This window comes from Orycteropus afer, unplaced genomic scaffold (assembly GCF_000298275.1).
Source record: "Orycteropus afer afer isolate SDZICR_OR568_19922 unplaced genomic scaffold, OryAfe1.0 scaffold00311, whole genome shotgun sequence".
NCBI lineage: Eukaryota > Metazoa > Chordata > Mammalia > Tubulidentata > Orycteropodidae > Orycteropus > Orycteropus afer.
In genome coordinates, this window is record NW_006921898.1 from 3,493,401 (window position 1) to 3,515,291 (window position 21,891).

Consider the following 21,891-nt stretch of genomic DNA (forward strand, 5'->3'; position numbering starts at 1 on the left):
AAAAAAAAAAAAAAAAGAACTGAGCACATTTGGCACGTCTCACAAGTTTTTTCCAGAGCTATGATGAAAAGTTCCAGAAGATGATTATTCCTCAGCAATCTCCTACTATTCATTTTTTCATTTTCTATGATACCACACACTTGACCACAACTAGGAGTAATGAACAGGGTCATGTTTACTTAAATCCTAAAACTGGGCCATTAAACATAATGCCAAGTGTCTAATATTCTCATCACTCTAAACTGCAGAGAAAATCAGCAATAAATATTATGCCTTCAAGAGGTTCTTCTTGTTGTTACCTGATGTCAAGTCCCTGACTCACAGCAATCATTTGCCCAGAGAAACAAAATGCTGCCTGTCATGTGTCATCTCCATTATCAATTGTGGATCAGATCATTGTGAGTCACAAGATTTTCACTGCCAGATTTTCTGAAATAGATCACCAGGCCTTTCTTCCTACTCTGTCTTGTTCTAGAAGCTTTGCTGAAACCTATTCAGCATCATAAAAACATACAAGGCTCCACTGACAGATGAGTGGTGATTGCACATGAGCTGCACTGGCCAGCAACTGAACCCAGGTCTCCTGCATGAAGGCAAAATTCTAATACTGAGCTACTCATGTTTCATTAGAGCCTAAATACACCTTAATAAGTAAGACAAAATATCTAGCATTTCTTTGCGAACTGCCTGTACATTCATATCCTATGACATGGCAAATATAGTGCCTTTAGATATTCAATACTATGGACGATCATCAAAAGAAGTGGGATATAATCAAAGTCATGATTTCGCTATCGTGAATTTGTTTAATTTTCTTCAACTTTAACTTACAAATCTGCATATGAGCAATTGATGGTCTGTTCCGCAGTCAGCTCCCAGCCCCATTTTGACTAATGCTATTGAGCTTCTCCATCCCCACTTTCCACAGATGTAGTCAATATGATTCCTGTGTATTCCAGCTGGTGAGGTCCATGTGTGTAATTGCCATTTATATTGCTGAAAAAGGTATTTGCAATGAATATGTCATTGGTTATGTAAAATTCCATCAAGTGATCTCCAGTATCATTTTTATCACCAAGGCTGTGTTTCCAACTACAAATAATGCTTCTTATTTATTTCCAACTTTCACATTCCAATCATTGGTAATTATCAATACATCTTGACTGCATGTTTGATCAATTTCAGACTGCATAAGTTGGTAAAATATCTTCACTTTCTTCATCTTTCACTTTGGTGGTTGATATGTAAATGTGAGTAAGAATCATTAACTGGTCTCTTCCTTGTAGGCGTGTGGATATTATCCTATTACTGACAGCATTATACTTCAATGTAGACCTTGAAATGTTCTTTTTGATGATATATGAAACACCATTTCTTCTCAATTTCACATTCGCAGCATAGTAGACCACATGATTGTATGATTCAAAATGGCCAGTACCAGTCCATTTCAGCTCACTAGTAGCATAGTGGCTAAGGCACTTGACTGCTAACCAGAAGGCTGGTGGTTCAAACCCACCAGCCACTCCTCGGAAGGAAGGTTGGGCATTCATTCCTACTTCCATAGTGATACTACTTCGGAAACCCAAGAAGGGGTCACTATGAGTCGGGTCCAACTTGACAGCACATAACAACAACAACAACAAATGCCTAGGATATTGGTATCTTAGGATATCATTATGCAACCAACCACTCTGTCAACATGTCATACTGTTGTGGCTTGAGTGCTGCTGTAAGGCTGGAGGCTATGTCATTGGTATTTCAAATACCAGCAGGGGCATCCATGGTGGACAAGTTTCAGCAGAGCTTCCAGACTAAGACAGACAAGGAAGAAGGACAGGGTCAACCATCCATTTCTGGAAAAACTGGCCACTGAAAACCATATCAATTGCAGTGAAACACCCACGCCTAGTAACAGCTGAAAAAGTTTGTTTCCTATGCATTTGCTACTTCTGGATGTTTCATATCAGGGGGTTCATACCATATTTGCCCTTTTGTTTCTAATTGCACTCAGCATGTGAAAACTGTGAATGTTTTCACAAGATTCATCCATGGTGAAGATGTATCAAAACTTCATTTCTCTTCATTGAAGTTTAATAATATTTCACTGTATTCTTTATGAAAGCAGACTGCTGCATCTTTTTCCCACTGTGAGGCTGCTGGATTCAAACCATAGACCTTTTACTTAGCAGCCAAGCCTTATACTGTGCCACCAAGACTCCTGTTTTATATGCTACATTTTCTTTATTCATTCATTGATGAACACTTGAGTCGTTTCCACCTTGTACTTATTGTGAATAATGCTGCAATAAACATAGGTGTCCATTTTTTGGCTTCTGAGTATTCCCTTCCCTTACCCCTTTCTGAGGAAGGGTTAGGTTAGAAATTCCAAGCAATTTCCACTAACTGGCAGGACAACCCATTATCAATTGACTTTGGGGACATCTGTGAGTCCTGAGTGGTACAAATAGGTAAGCGCTCGACTACTAGCCCAAAGATTAGCAAATCAAATCCACCCAGAGGTACCTCAGGACACAGGCCTGGCTATCTGCTTCTAAAAGGTCACAGCATTGACAACTCTATATAACAGTTCTACTCCACGAATACAGGGTTGCTATAAATCAACTAACAGTGAGACATCCCCATTACAGCTGATAGCCTCCCACTGGTTATCTCAGCGCCATAAAAGGAGAGATATGGGAATCTCCCCCTTTAAAAAAAAAGAGGGAGGGTCACCCTTTCACAGGCTTCTGATAACAGAAGAACTATACACACAAGTACATTGCTTACTAGAATTGCTTATATAGGACTTTATTCATTATTCATACAGCAACTGTTCCCTTGATAAATGATTCAGATGCTGTGGGTGAAGGAAACTGCCTCTGTTAGAAATCAAAGAAATACTCTGAAAGAAGTCATTAGAAAAAGAAAAATTGACAGCTAGATTTACCTGCAAATGAAAATAAAAGTTAAATGAACCTGTTAACAAAGAGAAAGAATTAAGAATTTATCTTGTCTTTATTGTAAATATGCATGGGGTGAAAATTAACTCCACAATAGGTGTTTTTGCTTCTTGTACATAACCTTCCTAGTAACCAACTACTGTGTCTCTTCATAAAAGTATTCCAGCTAAATAAACAAAGAACGACAGAAAACCATTCCTTAACAATAAGAAATGGGAAGCTTGTTGCATTGTGGTGAATTGTGGTCAATGTCATGAGACAAAGTTTTTGTGAGCTGCTATATAGAAAGTGAATTTGCTCTGCAAATTTTCACCCAAATCACAATTAAAAAAAAAAAAAAATGCACAGAAACAAACAAAAAAAAGAGAACCAATTACATTTCATTTTTAAACTAGTTATACATACTAGCTTTTACTTTTTTTCTACAGAGTTGTTTATATTTTCCTTATAATTTTTTATTTCTTAGAGGTAGAAGTTCTTTTTATATTACGGAATTATCTGTTTCTAATAAATTATATATATATATATATATATATATTTTTAAAAAGTAAGAAATGATCTATATAACATTAAGGATCTATATTTACACATTAGAATACCTACACACTAATTTTCAAAATTAGAATAAAGTTGTAACAAAGTCAACATAATGAAATAATGACTCCAAGCAATGAACATCAATGTCTGCTCATCACAAAAAGAAACAATCAGACATGTGCCTCTGGATGGAGGAATGTAACACCATCTCCAAAGAACTATTGCCAAAAAGACTGAACCTACATTACATATCAAGCTTCTAGATCTAACTACCAATTTACTAAAATTTAGGAGACCATGTTAAATGATATCCTAGGGATACATTAGCAAATCCAGAGCATGGACAACTCTATAAAACAAACCTAATTTTTTTAAAATAGAAACTTGCAAGGAAAAGAGAGTGGAAAGGAAAATTACACATCATTTAAAAGAGACTTAAAGAGTCATATTAACCAAATGTAATGTATGGACTTTGTTCAGATATCGATTCAACCAAAATATGAAAATCATTCATGGAATAATCAGGAAAACATATAGTGTGGATATTTGATAATACTGAGAAATTACTGTTCATTTTCTTAGTTATAATAATGCCACTGTGGTTATACTTTTCAAGAAAATCCAGTTTTACACTACAGCAGTTCCTTACAAAGATGGAAACAGAAATATTGTATGATCCAGCAGTCTCACAACCAGATATACAACCCAGAGAAATAAGTACCATGAAACAAACAGATATATGCACACCCATGTTCATCACAGCACTATTCACAATAGCAAAAAGACTGAAGCAACCTAAATGCCCATCAACAGAGGAATGGATCAACAAATTATAGTATAAACACAGAATGGAATACTACATACCAATGATGAAATCTGAAAAGCATCTTACAACATGAACTTAGAGGCCATTATGCTGAGTGAAATTTATCAATCACAAAAGGACAAATATTGTATGAGACCACTAATGTAAAAAGTCAAGAAAAGGGTTTCTTTGATGCTGACCAGGGGTGGGGAAGGTAGGCTAAACCACTAATTAGAGGGTAGACATGCATTAACCTGGGTAAAAGTGAAGAAAAATAAAACGAGTAGAAAGCCTAGTTTTAGAAACACATAGTGAAGTATTCACAGATGAAGTTATATAAAGTTGAAAAAGGATGACCGTAAATAGTGGCTAATATCATTTTACAAATATAGAAACGCCGTTTTCTATCATTAAAACCTAAAATGGTTTGCCAAGCAAAGATATAGTAATATGATAGATTAAAATGTTCCTGAACTGGGGACCCAGGACCATAGACTCAGGGGATATCTAGGTCAACTGGCACAAAGTCCACAAACACAATGTTCTATATCCTACTTTGCTGAGTAGCAACTGGAGTCTTAAAAGCTTGTGAGCAACCATCTGAGATGCAACTATTAGTCTCTCCCTGTCCAGAACAAAGAAGAGTGGAAAAAAAAAAAAATCAAAGACACATGAAACAATCAGTCCAAAGGACTAGAACACACGAACCTCAGCCTCCACTATCCGGAGACCAGAAGAATTAGATGGTGCCCAGCAACCACTACCAACTGATCTGAATAGGATCACAATAGGAGGCTGTGGCTAGAGTGGGGAATTATGTGGAACAAAATTCAAAATAATAAAAACAAAAAACAGGATTACTGGTCAGATAGAGACTGGTGGAAGCTGCAAAACCATGGCCCTTGGTCACCCTTCAGACATGGAACTGAACTCATTCCCATGCCTCCTTTTCAGTCAAACAACAGACAGCTCTATAAAGTGGGACAATAACTCTAGGAAGGTACACATTCCTTAGAACAAGGAACTACTCAAGATTAAAAGGGTAGCATTTGCCCAAGGACAAAGCTGAGAATGCAGGAAGGGTGAGGAAAGGAGGAGGAAAGAGGCATGGAAAGGAGAAACATAGGAACTGGGAGGAGTGATGTTACATTGCAGGGATTGCTATCAATGGCATGAAACAAAATGTGTGTGAACTGTTGAATGGAAAACTGATTTGCTCTGTAAAATTTCACCCAAGTAACAGTGAAAAGTTTAAAAATAAATGAAACAAAATGTTCCTAAATCAACAGGATGCTATGTAAGCAAAAAAGTATTTAAAATATAAAAATACTGAGAAAAGATAAATCAGATAAATGATATAATCATGAATATAAAGATTTTCTCTCATTTATTTTCAAATTACCTAGAATATTTAAATAACCATTACTTGTTATAATAAAAGATGCCTGTCAATAACAGAAATGCAAATTAAAACTAAAATTTTAAGACATTTTAAAATCTGTCATAAATTGACAAAAATCAAAAGGTGGGTAATACATATACACTGTTGGCTAATGACAGGGGAAAAGGCACCCTCAAAATATTGTTGGTGGGGTAATAAGCCTGGGCCAGTCTGCTGAAGGATGAGAGATAACATAAAGCAGAGAGACAGGTCATACCACTGAGGCCATGTTACACTAGCCAACCTCCAGGGGACCTTCCAGTTAATTGCAGAATGTAAGTGACCCAGTTGAGAGTGACCAGGATCAACCATGATCAAAGCTGCCCAGACATACCAATGCTCAGCAAAAATAAATGTTATTGTTGTATGTCACTGAGGTTTTACACCTGTAGCTTCTGCAGAATTATTGCAACAACAGATAACTGATAGACTCAGCAATTATATTTTTAGGAATATATCAGATACACTCCAGTATGTACCTAAAGAACATATAGTGAACATATAATTCACTCCTCCACCCCAAATTCCCAGTCCTCTTGTATAAAATGGGGTAGCACTGTGGTATTTCACACTAACCAGATAATTAAAAAGAAAATAAAAGACAAGAAAAAAATGATGATCGATCCAGAGGTTAAGATTGCCACATCAATTGTTGTTGTTGTTGTTTGCCGTGGAGTCGCCCCCGACTCATAGCGACCCCTCCTTGGGTTTCCGAGGCAGTATCACTACGGAAGTAGGATTGCCCAACCTTCCTTCCGAGGAGTGGCTGGTGGGTACATCAATAGTATATATAAAGAAAAAACATTATGGAACACATACAGTGTGATACTATTTAGCTAAAACAATAAAAACTACATTCACATGAACATAAAAAGCACAGGAAAAGACTTGGAAGGATATATACCTTTTAACAGTATTTACTTAGCATAGAGCGGAGACACACTGTAGGGAAGAGAAGAGAGACTCAAATTTTATTCCGTATACTGTTGTTCTTAGTTGTTCTTCAAGTATGTATTCATGTATTACTCTCACAACAACAAAAATGAACAGCATCATCTCTCCTTAAACATGCACTACCATTTAGTAATACAATAAATTAAAAGTTTATTGCAGCTTAGATTATTACCTTAAGAATGTTCCTCAGGGCTGTTTCTTACTATAAACGTGCACCACAAAGAAGGTGGAAGGTTACTAAAATATGCACTGTCAGAGTATATGTGATGCATTCACCCCCAGTATGTAAGTCACAGGGGAAGGGAGTGCACTGTAACTGGGTGTGTAATTATACCTGAAAGGGGTAATTCTGGTATAACCTGAGTAAAGACATAAGGAAAAATTCTTATTCCTGGTTCCTCTTAAGGTCCCTATTGCTATCCTTCACTACTTCCTTTCTGACTCCATTTTTAATTTACAAGGAACTTTTCACAATTTTACATATCTTTCTAAACCTCCGTGGGATAGTTAAAGTTGTGTGGCAACTTGGCTGATTCTAAGCGGTTTAACACTTATGATGTGCTCATCCTCCATGATGACATTTGCTATGAGCGTCAATCAGATGAAAGGACGTTTTCTTTGAGGTGTGGCCTGCTTCCAATATAAAGAGAAAAGCTCTGGCAAAGCTCTCTAGCTTTTTGCTTGATATACTACATCTGGCTCATCATCATCTGGACTTGAATACCTGCCATACTGCCTGCTGCCTTCACAGCCTGTGAGCCAATAATCTGTCATTTTAGCACCTGCCAATCTTGAATTCGTTCAGCTTCCAAAGCCAGTAGCCCACTGTACTACTTGCAAATCTTGGGTTGATCAGCCTCTGTAGAAACATGAGTCAGGAGGAGCTTCCACCTTGACCTCTGACCCATAGACTTGGGACCTGCCACCCTCTCTAACAGCATGAGCCATTCGCTTGAAATAAAATCCTCTCCCCACCCCCTGTGCATATAAGCTTCACTGGTTTTCCTTCCCTAGAGAGCCCAGCCTAAGACATACCATAAACCCTTTCAGATACAAATATTTCACTGTAGGTAATAGTGATGGATACATTGTATTGATTAAGGGTAGGCTTGCACAGCCTATTATTGCAATTGGTGTAAGTTGTACACCTGTAAAAATTTAAATTGGCAAAAGTTGTAAAATTGACTTGTACAACAACATAAAAACAACAGTAGCTGCTGAGGTACAACCAAAATTCTCATGAATTTGGTTCCTTGATTTGGAGGTTTAGGGTCATGGTTTCATGGAATATATAGTTAACGGGCCTAGTAATGTGTTTAGTGCTTCTGTTTTACCTCCTACTTCAATATGTAGTGCCTGGGGTGTTAAAAGCTGGCAAGTAGCATCCAAGGCACAACTGGTCTCGATTTACCTGGCATAACAGAGGAAGAAGGAAAGTCAGGAGGAATGGGAAAAGGATATGGAATACATGACTAATTTCTTCCTAGACAACTGCCTCCTTTGCCATGAAACCAAAAGATAGGTTGATGGGGCCGACCTACCAATACTGAACATTTTGGTCCAAGATTCTACACAGAAATCCTGATCAAAAGGGAAAAAATACAGTATATAATTTCAAATTCTCATGGTCTCCTAACTTCCTGGAGCCATGAAGGCTGGATGAACTCCTGAAACTACCACCCGGAGACAATCTCTAAATCTTAAACCGAAAACACCCCTTAAAGTCCTCTTAAAACAAAATAACAGTTTGGCTTAACTAGTAAAAAACACCTGGCTTGGGCATTACCATTGTTTCAGAACTATTTATATAGGATCAAACTGACAACACCAACTCGAAAAAGAAGATAGGAACTTTAAGAGGCAGTGAGTTATGTTAATGAGGGAGGAACAACCGAGAAAAGGAGGGTAAGAATGGATGTACAACTCAAAGAATGTAATCAGTTTTACTAAATAGTACATGTAGGAACTGGTGAACTGGTCTATGTTTTGCTGCGTATATTTTTAACAACTATATTAATAAAATTTTTAAAAATATGCATTTACTTGTCCTGCCACTGAGGACACAAAGTGAGTTTCAATACCTGACGCAGGAAATACCATTTTACTTTGGGCTCTCTAGAGTTCAGGTTGGGACTTGGAACGCCACACGAACAAGACAACTGAGAAAACATTTCCAACTGGGAACGCAGAGCTAGTACTAGGGCATTTGAATTCTACGCTTCCAAATGAATCCTGGTGGCAAAGTGGTTAAGAGCTTGGCTGTTAACCAAAAGGTCATCAGTTCTAACTCACAGATGTTCTGCAGGAGGAACATTTGACAGTCTGCTTCCATAGAGATTACAGCTTTGGAAACCCTATAAGGCAGTTCTGTCCTATAGGGTCACTCTGAGTCGGAATCAACTAAATAGCAATGGGTTTGGTTCAGTAGGTTATTCCAAGTCAGGTATGCTGTTAGTCTTAGATCAGGAAACACCCTAAGAGCTGGAAAAGGAACTGAAGAGCAGTAGCTACCTCTGATAGCAATGAACTCTCATATACATTAAACTGCCACTCATATGTAAAAAGTTCTAGTAAATACCCACTAAGTCTATATCTATTTATCTAATTATTATAATAAATTATATCCTATATATACTTTTCCTGATTACTGACCTGAATATTTGCCTTTCCATTCATCATGTACTGGGTTAACTTTACCTTAACACTTAAAGTAAAATACCCACTTTAGTTGAGTATCCCCTCAGTTCAGAAAGACATTATAAGTTGCAAACAGGCAACAAAACTAAAATGACTTCAAGTATATAGTAGACTCCAGGCTTTATGGGGCGAGCATCATCACCCTCAAACTCAGCACCACCAACATTAAACACTCATTAGTCACAGCAGAGGGTATTGAAAATACCAGGACTTAGGTAGGTCAGGCACACCTGAGTCTTCAAAGTGACATCTCTGCTGTTTTAACACTTTAAATTTAGAGGTCTTTTGCAGCAGATTTGCCCAGTGCAATAACATCATCTAATTTCTTGATGGCTGCTTCCATGGGCGTTGACTGTGGATGCAAGAATAATGAAATAACTGACAACTTCAATCTTTCCTCCATTTATTGTGATACTACTTACTGGTCCAGTTGTAAGGATTTGAGTTTTCTTTATGTTGAGATATAATCTATAATTAAGGCTGTAGTCTTGATCTTCCTCAGTAAGTGCTTCAAGTTATCTTCACTTTCTGCAAACAAGGTTGTGTATCACAGGCTGTTAATGAGTCTTCCTCCAATCCTGATTCCACATTCTTCTTCACATTGTTCAATTTGCTCAGTACACAGATTGAATAAGTATGGTGAAAGGATACAACACTGATGCACACTTTTCCTGATTTTTAACCATTTAAACAAGTATCACCTTGTTCTGTTCAAACAGCTGCCTCTTAGTCTTTTTAATTTTCTTATGAGCACAGTTAAGTATTTGGGATTTTCCACTCTTTGCAATGTTATCCATAATTTGTTATGATCCACACAGTCAAATGCCTTTGCATAGTCAAGAAAACACCAGTAAATATCTTTCTAGTATCCTTTGCTTTCAGCCAAGATCCAACTGACATTGATGACATCCCTCATTCCATGCCTCCTCTTGTAACTGTTTTAGAATTATTTTTAGAAAAATTTTATTTGCATGTGATACTAATATATTGTTCAGTAGTTTTTTCACTCTGTTGAATCACCTTCCTTTGGAATGGGCATAAATATGGATCTCTTCCAGTCGGTTGGCCAGATAGCTGTCTTCCAATTTTTTTTTTTAATGGAACTTTATTGAAATATAATTTATGTACAGTGAAATACACAAAACTAAATTGATATGGGTCGATGCTTTTTTTGTTGTTGTTTGCACTGTTCCCTCCCCTACCTCCCACCCCTGGCAACCAAAAAAAGAAAGTTTTCCTCCATATATAAACCTTTCCTTGACCCTCCACAACAATGAACTAATACTATACTTGTCCTAGGTGCCCTTCATTTCTCACATGCTGGCTACAAATCTGTGCATTCTTACTGCACCCTTGGTATGATCATTTACTCATAGAACTCAAGAAAGTGCTATACTTAAAATTATAGTTTTATGATAACAAAAAGGATAAAAATGAAAAAGACACAGGGTGGAGTCTATAAAGATTTCCAGCATGGAACTTCCCATGTACCAAAGGTACTACCCTCTGCACACTGATGTCTATCACCAGCCAGGAAGCTCATGGAGGTTCAGTGCCCAAAGCTTTTACTGAGGTCTCACTAAACAGTCATGACTGATTTAATCACTGCCCAAATGGTTGAACTCAACTGTTAGTTTCTTCCTTTTCTGAGGTTAGGCTGACATCACATGGTAGGCCTTTCTTGCATGGCCAGCCTCTATCCTCAACTTAATTCATAGCATAAACTCTCAAGTATGACCTGGAACCTGCATGGATAACAAAGACTCTAATCACTGGGGAATTCTAAGCTTTTAGAGGTTCTCTCAGGAATCAAAGACAAATATCAAAGTCTTTGAATAAGTTAATTCTGGGTGGCATAAATTCAACTACTAGACAGAAAGTTGGCAGTACAAATCACCCCAGAGGAACCTCAGAAAACAGGCCCAGAGGTATGTTTTCAAATGGTCACAGCTTTGGAAACCCTACGGAGTACAGTTCTACTACGCACACAGCATCACCATGAATTGGAGTCAACTCGATGGCAACTACAACAACAAAGTTAAAAAACTGTACAGCCAATCTCACATAATACACATTACAATCTCATAAAACAGAGTTAGAGCCCTGACAGCACAAACAGTTAAGTGCTTGGCTGCTAACCGGAAGGTTGGCAGTTTGAACCCACCCAGCAGCTCCACAGGAGAAAGACCTGGCAATCTGCTTCTATAAAGATTGTTGTTGTGTGCCATTGAGTCAGACCTGACTCACAGCGACCCCTTGGGTTTCCGAGACAGTATCACGACGGAAGTAGATTGCCCCATCTTCCTTCCAAGGAGTGGCTGGTGAGTTTGAACCGTCAGCCTTCTGGTTAGCAGTCAAGTGCCTTAGGCACTATGCTACCAGAGCTCCCTCCATAAAGATTACAGCAAAGAAAAACCTATGAAGCAGTTCTACTCTGTCACATGGGGTCCTGATGAATCAGAATTGACTCGATGGTACCTAACAACAATAGTATTCAAGGAGTCTAATAAAATGAGTTTATAAACACAGTTATACATTTCATGGTGAATACAGCTGTATGTTATCTATATACAACCATATATAAAAAACAGCTTGCCTAATAAATATAATACTTGTTTCATAATCGCCTTGGATACAGGCACAACCTACTTTGTACTTTAACCATAATGTGTTTACAAAATTTTCTAACACAATACAAAGAAACGGAATGAACTTAACATTAAATAACTTAAATATCATATCAAAATTACAAATCAATACAAAAACTTACCAGCCCTGTTCATTTTTATACTTGTAAGCAGCCCCAAGAATATGACATAAGGTGCCTCCAGCTTTAAAATCCATGAAGCATTTTGCCTAAAAGAATACAAGATACACAGGAGAAAAAAAAAAGTTACTGACAAAAAAAATCTGAATTCTGAGTTTTATAAACACAAATACAACAACTGCTACTTTAGAAACTTCCACAAATATTTTCTGGAATGAATTGAGATATAAAGACATTTTTCTGAAAGTTGATAAAAAATACTTCTTTTAAAATTCCACAACATTACTATTTTTTAAACATTATTCTTTAAGAAAAGTCTTTGAGAAACAACATTTACAAAAGATGGATCAAAATGTTTAAACAAGAAACACTAGTTGACAAAACAGTGATCTAATATAAACGTCATGGGTAAATTTAAAATCTGTTTCTTAAAATGTTTAAAATTCCAGTCACACACAATTTCTAATATAGTTTTCCTGTAAAACAAGAAATATTTGTATACCAATAATTTCTTTTCCCCATTTAGGTTCCTGGCTTTAAATTACAGAAAAACTTAAACAAAATTTTTGTTATTAAAATACTTATGCTGAATGACTTCCATATTACAAAGTAAAAGGAATTTAAACTAAGCAACAAACAGGCTAATAAGCAAAATGAAGTGTTAGAAACACACCAGGCACTTATTTTCTTAAAAAAAAAAAGAACAGACTTGAAAGAACTACGTAACAAATATTAAGAATCACTAAAATGAAAAAGGTTGCTATTTTAAGACCAGGGCTGGAGGTAGGTGGGCACATGGCTTCCGGCCTGCTTTTCATTTGGGGGCACCTCTATTTTAAGGCTGCAGTCCAAGGGAGGCAGGTGCGGGGCTCGGGAGCTGCTTTTCTCTTGGAGGCGGATCTCTTTTAAGGGTGGGCCCCGAGGTAGGCAGGTGCAGAAGGGTTAGGAACAACTAAGGGAGACTAACTTGTCTGTCAGTTTGTTGTCCTGTGGTGCCTTATGTGTTGCTGCGAGGCTGGAGCCTATGCCACCAGTGTAAAATGCCAGCAAGGTTACCCATGGTGGACAGGTTTCAGTGGAGCTTTCAGGCGAAGACAGACTCAGAAGAAGGAAGAGGCCATCCTCTTCTCAAACAATTGGCCAGTGAAAACCTTATGAATAGCAGTGAAACACTGATATATTACTGGAAAAGTTTACAAACAGCCCTGAAACATTATGATATAATGCCAGAAGGTGAGCCCATCAGGTCAGAAGGCACTCAAAATTTGACTAGGGATGAGCTGACTCCTCAGAGTAGAGACGACCTTAACAATATGGATAGAGTAAAGCTTTCAGGATCTCCACTGCCTGATATGGCATGACTCAAAATGAGAAGAAACAGATGCAAATATCCATTAATAACTGGAACATGGAAAGTATGAAGTATGAATCAAGGAAAACTGAAAGTCATCAAAAATGAAATGGAACACATAAAGATTGATATCCTAGGCATTAGTGGGCTGAAATGGACTGGTTTTGGCCATTCTGAATCACACAACCATATGATCTACTATACTGGGAATGACAAATTGAAGAGGAATGGAGTGGTATTCATTTTCACAAAGGCTATTTCAAGATCTACCCTGAAGTACAACACTGTCAGTGACAGGATAATACCCATATGCTTACCAGGAAGATCAGTTAATACTACTATTATTCAAATCTATGAACCAACCACCAAAGCCAAAGATGAGGAAATTGGAAGATTTCTACCAACTTCTAAAGACTGAAATTGAATGACATGCAATTAAGATGTGTCGATTATCACTGGTGATTGGATTGCAAAAGTTGGAAACAAAGAAGAGTTACCAATAATTAGAAAACATGGCCTTGGTGACAGAAATAACGCTAGAGTGGATCTCAAAACCTACTATATAGCTACAGTAGTCAAAACTGCCTGGTATTGGTACAATGACAGATATATAGACCAATGGAATAGAATTTAGAACCCAGAAATAGATCCAATGACCTATGGTCAGCTGATCTTCAACAAAGAGCCGAAATCCATTAAATGGGGAAGAGAATGTTTGTTTAATAAATGGTGCTGGCAAAACTGGAGATCCATTTGCAGAAAAATAAAACAAGATCTGTACCTCACACCCTACACAAAAACTAACGCCAGATGGATCAAAGACTTAAATGTGAAACCTAAAACTATAGAGTTCTTCAAGGAAAAACTAGGGGCAAATTTAGAGGCCCTAATATATGGCATAAATAGACTATCAAGCATAACCCAAAACGCACAAACAGCAGAAGAGAAAGTAGATGAATGGGACCATCTTAAAACTAAATTTTTATGTGCTTCCAAAGACTTCTCCAAAAGAGTCAAAAGAGAACCTACAGATTGGGAAAGAATATTCGGCAATGATGTATCTGACAAGGGACTTATCTCTAGAATTTATAGGAAACTCCAACACCTCAATAACAAAAAGACAAATAACCCAATTAAAATTGGGCAAAAGACATGAATAGACACTTCACCAAGGAGGATATTCAGGCAGCCAACAAACATATGAAGAAATACTCACGATCATTAGTCATTAAAGAAATGTAAATCAAAACAACGAGATACCATCTTACCCCAGGACTAGTAGCAAAGTTCAATGAGACAGGAAGTAACAAATGCTGGTGAGGATGTGAAGAGACTGGGACTCTCGTACACTGCTGGCAGGAGTGTCAAATGGTACAACCACTATGGAAAGCAGTATGGCAATTCCTTAAAATGTTACAATTAGAAACACCATTTGATCCAGCCATTCCATTACTAGGTATATATCTTAAAGAAGTGAGAGCCATAACAAGAACAGACATATGCACACCCATGTTCATCACAGCACTATTTACAATAGCCAAAAGATGGAAATGACCTAGGTGCCCATCAAGTGAGGACTGGATAACCAAACTATGGTACATACACACAATGGAATCCTTTCAACCCTAAAGAATGATGCAGAATCTGTAAAACACCGCATAATATGGATGAACTTGGAGAACATTATCCTAAGTGAAATAAGTCAATCACAGAAGGACAAATATTGTATTAGTCCGTTATTATAAAAGTCAAAGAAAGGCTTATTTATGGAAGGAAATTTTCTTTGTTGGTTACCAGGGATGCGAGGGGAGGGGAGGGAACACTGTTATATATGTAGAGACAAGTATTGATTTGGGTGAAGAGAAGGACAATGTACCAAATGTGAGTAATCAACATGGTGGCACTGAGGAAGAGGAATACAAAAGAAAAGTACATGGGAGGTACAGACAACAAAGAAGAACCCTTCTGCACATACAGTACTGCATTGCCAGTGAAAGCAAACATGGGTATATGGGTAGATAAATGGATGGACAGCCTGAACTATTAGGTATATCTATGAAGAGGGGAGTGTACCGAAGACCATGTATAGAGTTGGCAGACAATGGTCCTAACAAGTGTATTTGTATGATCTGTAAGAATTCCCAGGCATACAGTAGAGCTGACAAGGGACAAGGTTATAGTCACTTCTTGGTCACAGCCAGCTACCCAGAGGGGCAGAGTACTTGAACCGGTGGGCTCAGGACCATAGTTGAAGAGGACATCAAGGTCAACTGGCATAACATACTACACAAACATTGTTCCACCTCCTACTGTGGTGAGTAGCGACTGGTATCTTAAAAACCTGCAAGCAGCCACCTAGATGCAACAAAGGGTCTCCTCTGTACATAGATCAGGAGGTTGTCATTCAAACAAACAAGGGGATATTGCATGATTCAAAATCAAGAAAGGAGTGTGTCAAGGTTGTATACTTTCACTATACTTATTCAACTTGTATGCTGAGCAAATAATCCGAGAGGCCGGATTATATGAAGAAGAACGTAACAGCACTGGAGGAAGAATCATTAACAGCCTACCATACATTGATGACACAACTTTGCTGGCTGCAAGTGAATATGACTTGAAGCACTTACTGATGAAGATTAAAGATTATAGTCTGCAGTATGGATTATACCTCAATATAAACAAAACAAAAATCCCCATAACTGGTCCAAAAAACAGCTTCATGTTGGATGGAGAAAAGACTGAAGTTGTCAAGGACTTTAAATTACTTGGTTCTACAACCCAATGGAAGCAGCAGTCAAGACATCAGATGATGTATTGCACTGGGCGAATCTGCTGCAAAAACCTCTTTCAAGTGATGAAGAGAAAAGATATCTTCTTGAAGACTAAGATGTGCCCAATCCAAGCCATGGTATTTTCAATTGCCTCTTACGCATGTGACAACTGGAAAATGAGTAAGTTGATGCTTTTGAGTTGGGGTGTTGGAGAAGAATGCTAAGAGTACCACAGTCTACTAAAAGGACTGGAAGAAGTTCAGCCAGAATGCTCCTTGAATGTGAGAATGGCCAGACTTTGTCTCACCTACTTTGGTCATGTTGTCAGAAGGAACCAATCGCTGGAGAAGGATAACACGTTTGGTAAAATGGAGGGTCAACAAAGAAGGAGAAGGCCCTCAATGAGATGGATTGACATAGTGGCTGCAAAGATGAGCCAGATATAGCAAGGACCGTATGGCTGGCACAGGACTGGGCAGTGTTTCATTCTGCTGTGCATAGGGTCACTATGAGTTGGAGACAACGCAACTGCACCCAACAAAAACAACAACAACAAGATGGGTACCGTCAAGTTGTTTCTGACTCATATCAACCCCTCCTTGGGTTTCCGAGGCGGTATCTCTATGGAAACATATTGCCCAATCTTCCTTCCGAGGAGTGGCTGGTGGGTTTGAACCACTAGTCTTCTAATTAGCAGTCAAATGCCTTAGGCCCTACACCACCAGAGCTCCCTTCCATCAACTACTAAAACGATAAATAAATTGTTTAGTCGTAAAACAGAGTATTAATCTACAATACAAAGGAAGAAATTATACATGGAATAACACAGATATATCTCAAAATCATTACGCTGAGTAAAAAAAGCCAGACAAAAAGGAATATACAGGTAGTCCCTGACCTACAATAGAGTTCCCTTGCAACGATTCCATCCTAAGTCAGTTCTGACACAAGCTGAAGATTTCTTAAGTTTTTATTATTACTTGCTATACAGCAGTATTTTAAACTATAAATTGTAATATTAAGTATCTGTGAGTGAACATCTGATAATATCAGCAAATTACGCACTGCCAACACTGTATTTAGTACATATTACTAACAATGTTGTGTTGTTGTCATGTGCCGTCGAGTCGGACCCAACTCACAGCAACCCCTCCTTGGGTTTCTAAGGCAGTATCACTACAGAAGTAGACTGCCCAACCTTCTTTCCGAGGAGTGTCTGGTGGGTTTGAACCGCCAGCGTTCTGGTTAGCAGTCAAATGCCTTAGGCACTATGCTACCAGGGCTCTTATTACTAACAATAAGATGTACTGGTTGCCAGTCAGTTCATTATAAGTTAAATATGTGTTAATTAGATGTAATCATACAATGTATTGGTTAACTACCAATACACTGTATGTTTACATCTTTGTAAGGAGTCCCTGGGTGGCACAAATAGTTAAGCACTCAACTACTAGCTGAAAGGTTGATGGTTCAAACTCTCCCAGAGGTACCTCAGAAGATCTTCCCAAAGGCCATACCTTGAAAATTGTACATAATGGGATCATCAGGAATTGGAATCAACTCAATGGCAACTAACAACAAAAACATCTATATAAATTTACTGAAATTGCAAATCAATCTACACTAGCAGCAGCTGCCACAGGACAAGGATGGAGAAAGAGGGATAGCAAATGCCTACAAGGAACTTTTTTTTGTGTGTGTGTGTGATTTGGGTGAAGGTTTACAGAACAAATTCACTTTCCATACAGCAGTTTACATATACTTTGTCTCATGACATTGACCACAGTTTACCACAATGCAACAGCTCCTCTCCCACTTCCTCCCCATAGTTACCTCTTCTACCATCCCTCCATGGACTCCTGCCCCCTAGTTGTCTCCCTGTACATAAGCAGCCCTTCTTTTTCCCATGACTGTTCTCTCCAAGGAGAGTATCTACTTGAGGTAAATGTTCAACTCATATGCCTGTCTTTTCTTTGGCTGGAAATCATAGGTGTGGGTTCAATTCCAGACCTGAAGGGCAGCTAGGGACCATAGTCTCAGTGGTTCCACCAGGCTCTATCGGACCAGCAAACCTGGTACAAGGAACTTTTTATGGAGTGATGAAAATATTCATTAGCTTGAATTTACCACATCATTTAAAATATGTACCATTTTATTGTCCATCAATTCTATCTCAATAAAGTTGGAGGAAAAAGAGTTATAAGACATGAGGGAGCTCCGAGAAAAAAAGTTTAAACAAAAAATCTGTAAAACAGAGCATAAATACAATGTCATTAAACTGAAGTTTCTATGAGTGAATTCACATGGTATGGGATGGGATTATGGACCTACTATTAACACTGCTCATACCGTTTTCTGGAGATCTGGTCAACACCTGGCCCAGCAAGCTCTCTACTTGGCATATAGGCCCAAGCCTTCAACACAGCAGCCCATACTCTACAGCCCACCAAGCTCCAACAGGTCACACTAGATCATGTAGGATCACTGCCCTTTGTAAGTGCAGTGAATTGCTTGATGTGGCCCTTCTAGCCATTGTCCTCCATTCTGTGGTGTTTTGTAAATCCCATTATCCATGCCTGTTTGGGGTGGTGTGGTAGTTAAGGTCAGGTATCAACTTGGCTGGGCAGCTGGTAGTAGTCATTCCCTATAATGACTGGCAATCGACTCTGTGATGGGATTTAGGTTAATTCTGTTGGGACAACACAAGTGGAATGTATCTTGAGTCCTGCCTTGCTGGAGGGTATAATTAAAATTACCACCCTTAGCTTCCCTGAGGGTTTTCTCCTGGGAAGATTCGCTTGCCTCCTGCTCCGGCTTTGATCCTTGGCTCATCGTCATCTCACCCCTAGATTTGGGACAGCCGCCGCCGTCTGATCTGCTGATCGAGGTTCATCTAACCCCAAGAGTTGGGAGGATCCGCCAGACCTACTCATGGACCTGGGACTTGCCAGCCTGCCAGCCTCCACCACTACTACGTGAGACGAACCCTTGGGTGTCTGTGAGTTCTGTGAGGCGTTACAGTGAAATTCAGAACCCTAAGACTGGGGAAATTACTGGGAGGAGGTGGAGGGGTTAATGTCTGAGATGATGGAGTGGCATGGTAGTTTGGACATTTGGGACATCTTTGACCTCCGCCTCATGGGGACCAGCCTCGTGCTGATCTAAGAGAAATTGTTCAAGCAGTAAGTGAATTATAAGGGCCAGAAGTTAGCTGAATAGATTTATCAGAGATATATTCTTTCTTCTGGGAGTTCTGGTGGAGTAGTGCCTAAGACATGTGACTACCAACCATTAGGCTGGTGGTTCAAACCCACCAGCCACTCCTCAGGAGGAAGGTTTTGGGCAATCTACTTCCATAATGATATCACCTCGGAAACCCAAGGAGGGGTCGCTATGAGTCAGATCTGACTCCACAGCAGTGGGTTTGGTTTGGTTATTTCCTTTTTCTACAGTAGTTTATCTACTGGTATATGGCCGAACAGCCTGACTAACTATGTCTTTCTGGCTCAATCTGTTTTCTTGTTTGCAAATACTTCTGCCACAGCCCAAGACAAAGAAGTACATACTACCATGATTTCACTCATATACAATTCAAAAACAAGCAAAGTTACACTACACTGTTTAGGGGTACACTCAAACATGATGATACTGCTATAGAAAACCAAGGAAAAGATTACCTCTGGAAGGACAAAGAGGTTTATGATTGGGGAAGGCATACTTAAGTGTTTCTACATTTCTGCCAATATTCCATTTCTGACCTGAGCTGTAGTTAAATGAATGTTTTTTTTCCCCCCAATTTTTTATTTTAAGAGTTTGTTTTACATTCAACATAAACGTGTACATTTAGTTTCACTCCCCATTTACCATGCCCAACCCTAACCCAGTCTCCCTCCCTCCCTGCCTAGTAACCCTCCCCCACTGTGCCCCTCATAGTTACGCATTCCTGTTTGTCCTGCATTTCCTCTGTGAATGCTGCCCCTCTGGTGCCCCATGGTCTATTGCTCTAAGGAATGTATTTCCATAGAGTATGTGGGTAGGTCACCCTGGGTTGAGTAGCCTGCATGTACATTTTATTAACTCTTGGGCTGAGAGCCAGCCTGCAGTGTAGTAAATTACCTGGTATGGCTTTTCTAGCCATGTTGTTGTTGTTGTTGTTGTTTGCCGTCGAGTCAGCCCGACTCATAGCGACCCCTCCTTGGGTTTCCGAGGCAGTATCACTATGGAAGTAGGATTGCCCAACCTTCCTTCTGAGGAGTGGCTGGTGGGTTTGAACCGCCAGCCTTCTGGTGAGCAGTCAAGTGCCTTAGGCACTATGCTACCAAAGTCTTTGTAAACTCCGTGGTGGAATTTGCTGTGAGCAATCGAGGAGCACCTGATTATAAAAGTTATCCACCTGGGGCATTTCTGTTGGGAGTGGCACAAAGTAATGTTATGGTTAAGTTCACTCTCTCTCAGGTGCTTAGAATTCTGATGCTATGATTGGTTAGTTTGGCCACTCTGCCAAGCTCAAAGGGAGGCCTCCTAGCAGCAGAACTCTCTCTGACTGCTGGCTGAGAAGGACGTGCTGCTGAGAAAAGTGTCCTGAGAGACACGCGCTCCTGAGAGATACGCACTTCTGAGAGACACAAGCCACTGGGAAAGAGGCGCAAGGGATATGCATTGCTGAGAGAGATAACGAGACACACGCATTGCTGAGAGATACTGAGACACATGCACTGCTGGGAGGGTGGCTGAGACAGACTACTGGCTGAGAAATGGGGGGGCTGAGAGAGACTGAGCGCTTTTCCTGAACTTGAATTATAGCCTGGTGCTTCCCTAATAAACCCCATAATCTGTGAGTTGTGTGTGGCCACTGCAGTGAAATTATCGAACCCAGTAGAATGGTGGTGAGTGCTGCGGGAGGAACAGTTTGTGTCAGGGCTGGTGAAAGGGCTGGAGGGAGGCAGCATGTCTGGCCTTGCAGAATAGGACTTGGGCTACTGATGGTGATTCTGTCTTCCTCTTGTGGGGTTAGAGGAGGTCAGATGTGGCCTCCTTGCACGTTTAGCACAGCCCCTGGGAATGAGCTTTATTCCAGGCACAGAATGTATTCCAAGGCCACAGTATTGGTGGTCTCACCAGACTCCATCCAACCAGTAATTCTGGTCATTATTGAGTTTTTTAATTTTGTGCCACGTTTTTCCTCGCACTCTATCCTGGATCTCTGAATTTGATCCTTTGAATATTCTCTTTATAGTCAAGTCAACATTTATTTTACTAATTTTCTTATCTATGTTATATTTCAAAATAAGAAGTTCTAAGGAAACGGAATCATTGCTCTATAAAGTAAATCTCCCACACCAATTCACCTAAAGGGCTGCCTGTAATCCTTTTTTAATAATATACATTTATGCTCTGCTTTTTAGTCTCATGCTCTCAAAGACAGCCTCTCTGTTTCAAAATTTATACAATGGCAGAACATAAACAGTCAGCAAAATTATTCATTTCTCCTCTACCTGCAAATTAAACTTCATGTAAACACACACATACACACACTTTTTTTTTTTTTAAGTGCAATGTCAAGTTTAAAACTTTGGAAACATATTCAAAATCTTCAGCTACTTTA

The 21,891-nt window shown here is 39.1% G+C and overlaps 1 protein-coding gene across 1 annotated transcript in view; it reads right to left on the reverse strand.

Annotated features, from left to right (window-relative positions):
* SMARCC1 (SWI/SNF related, matrix associated, actin dependent regulator of chromatin subfamily c member 1) overlaps nucleotides 1-21,891 on the reverse strand; it is a 200,353-nt gene that overhangs the window by 151,060 nt on the left and 27,402 nt on the right. Inside the window, exon 4 of the mRNA XM_007951765.2 lies at nucleotides 12,165-12,250. Within this exon, the coding sequence (XP_007949956.2) occupies nucleotides 12,165-12,250 (86 nt within the window). The remainder of the gene's footprint in view (nucleotides 1-12,164; nucleotides 12,251-21,891) is intronic.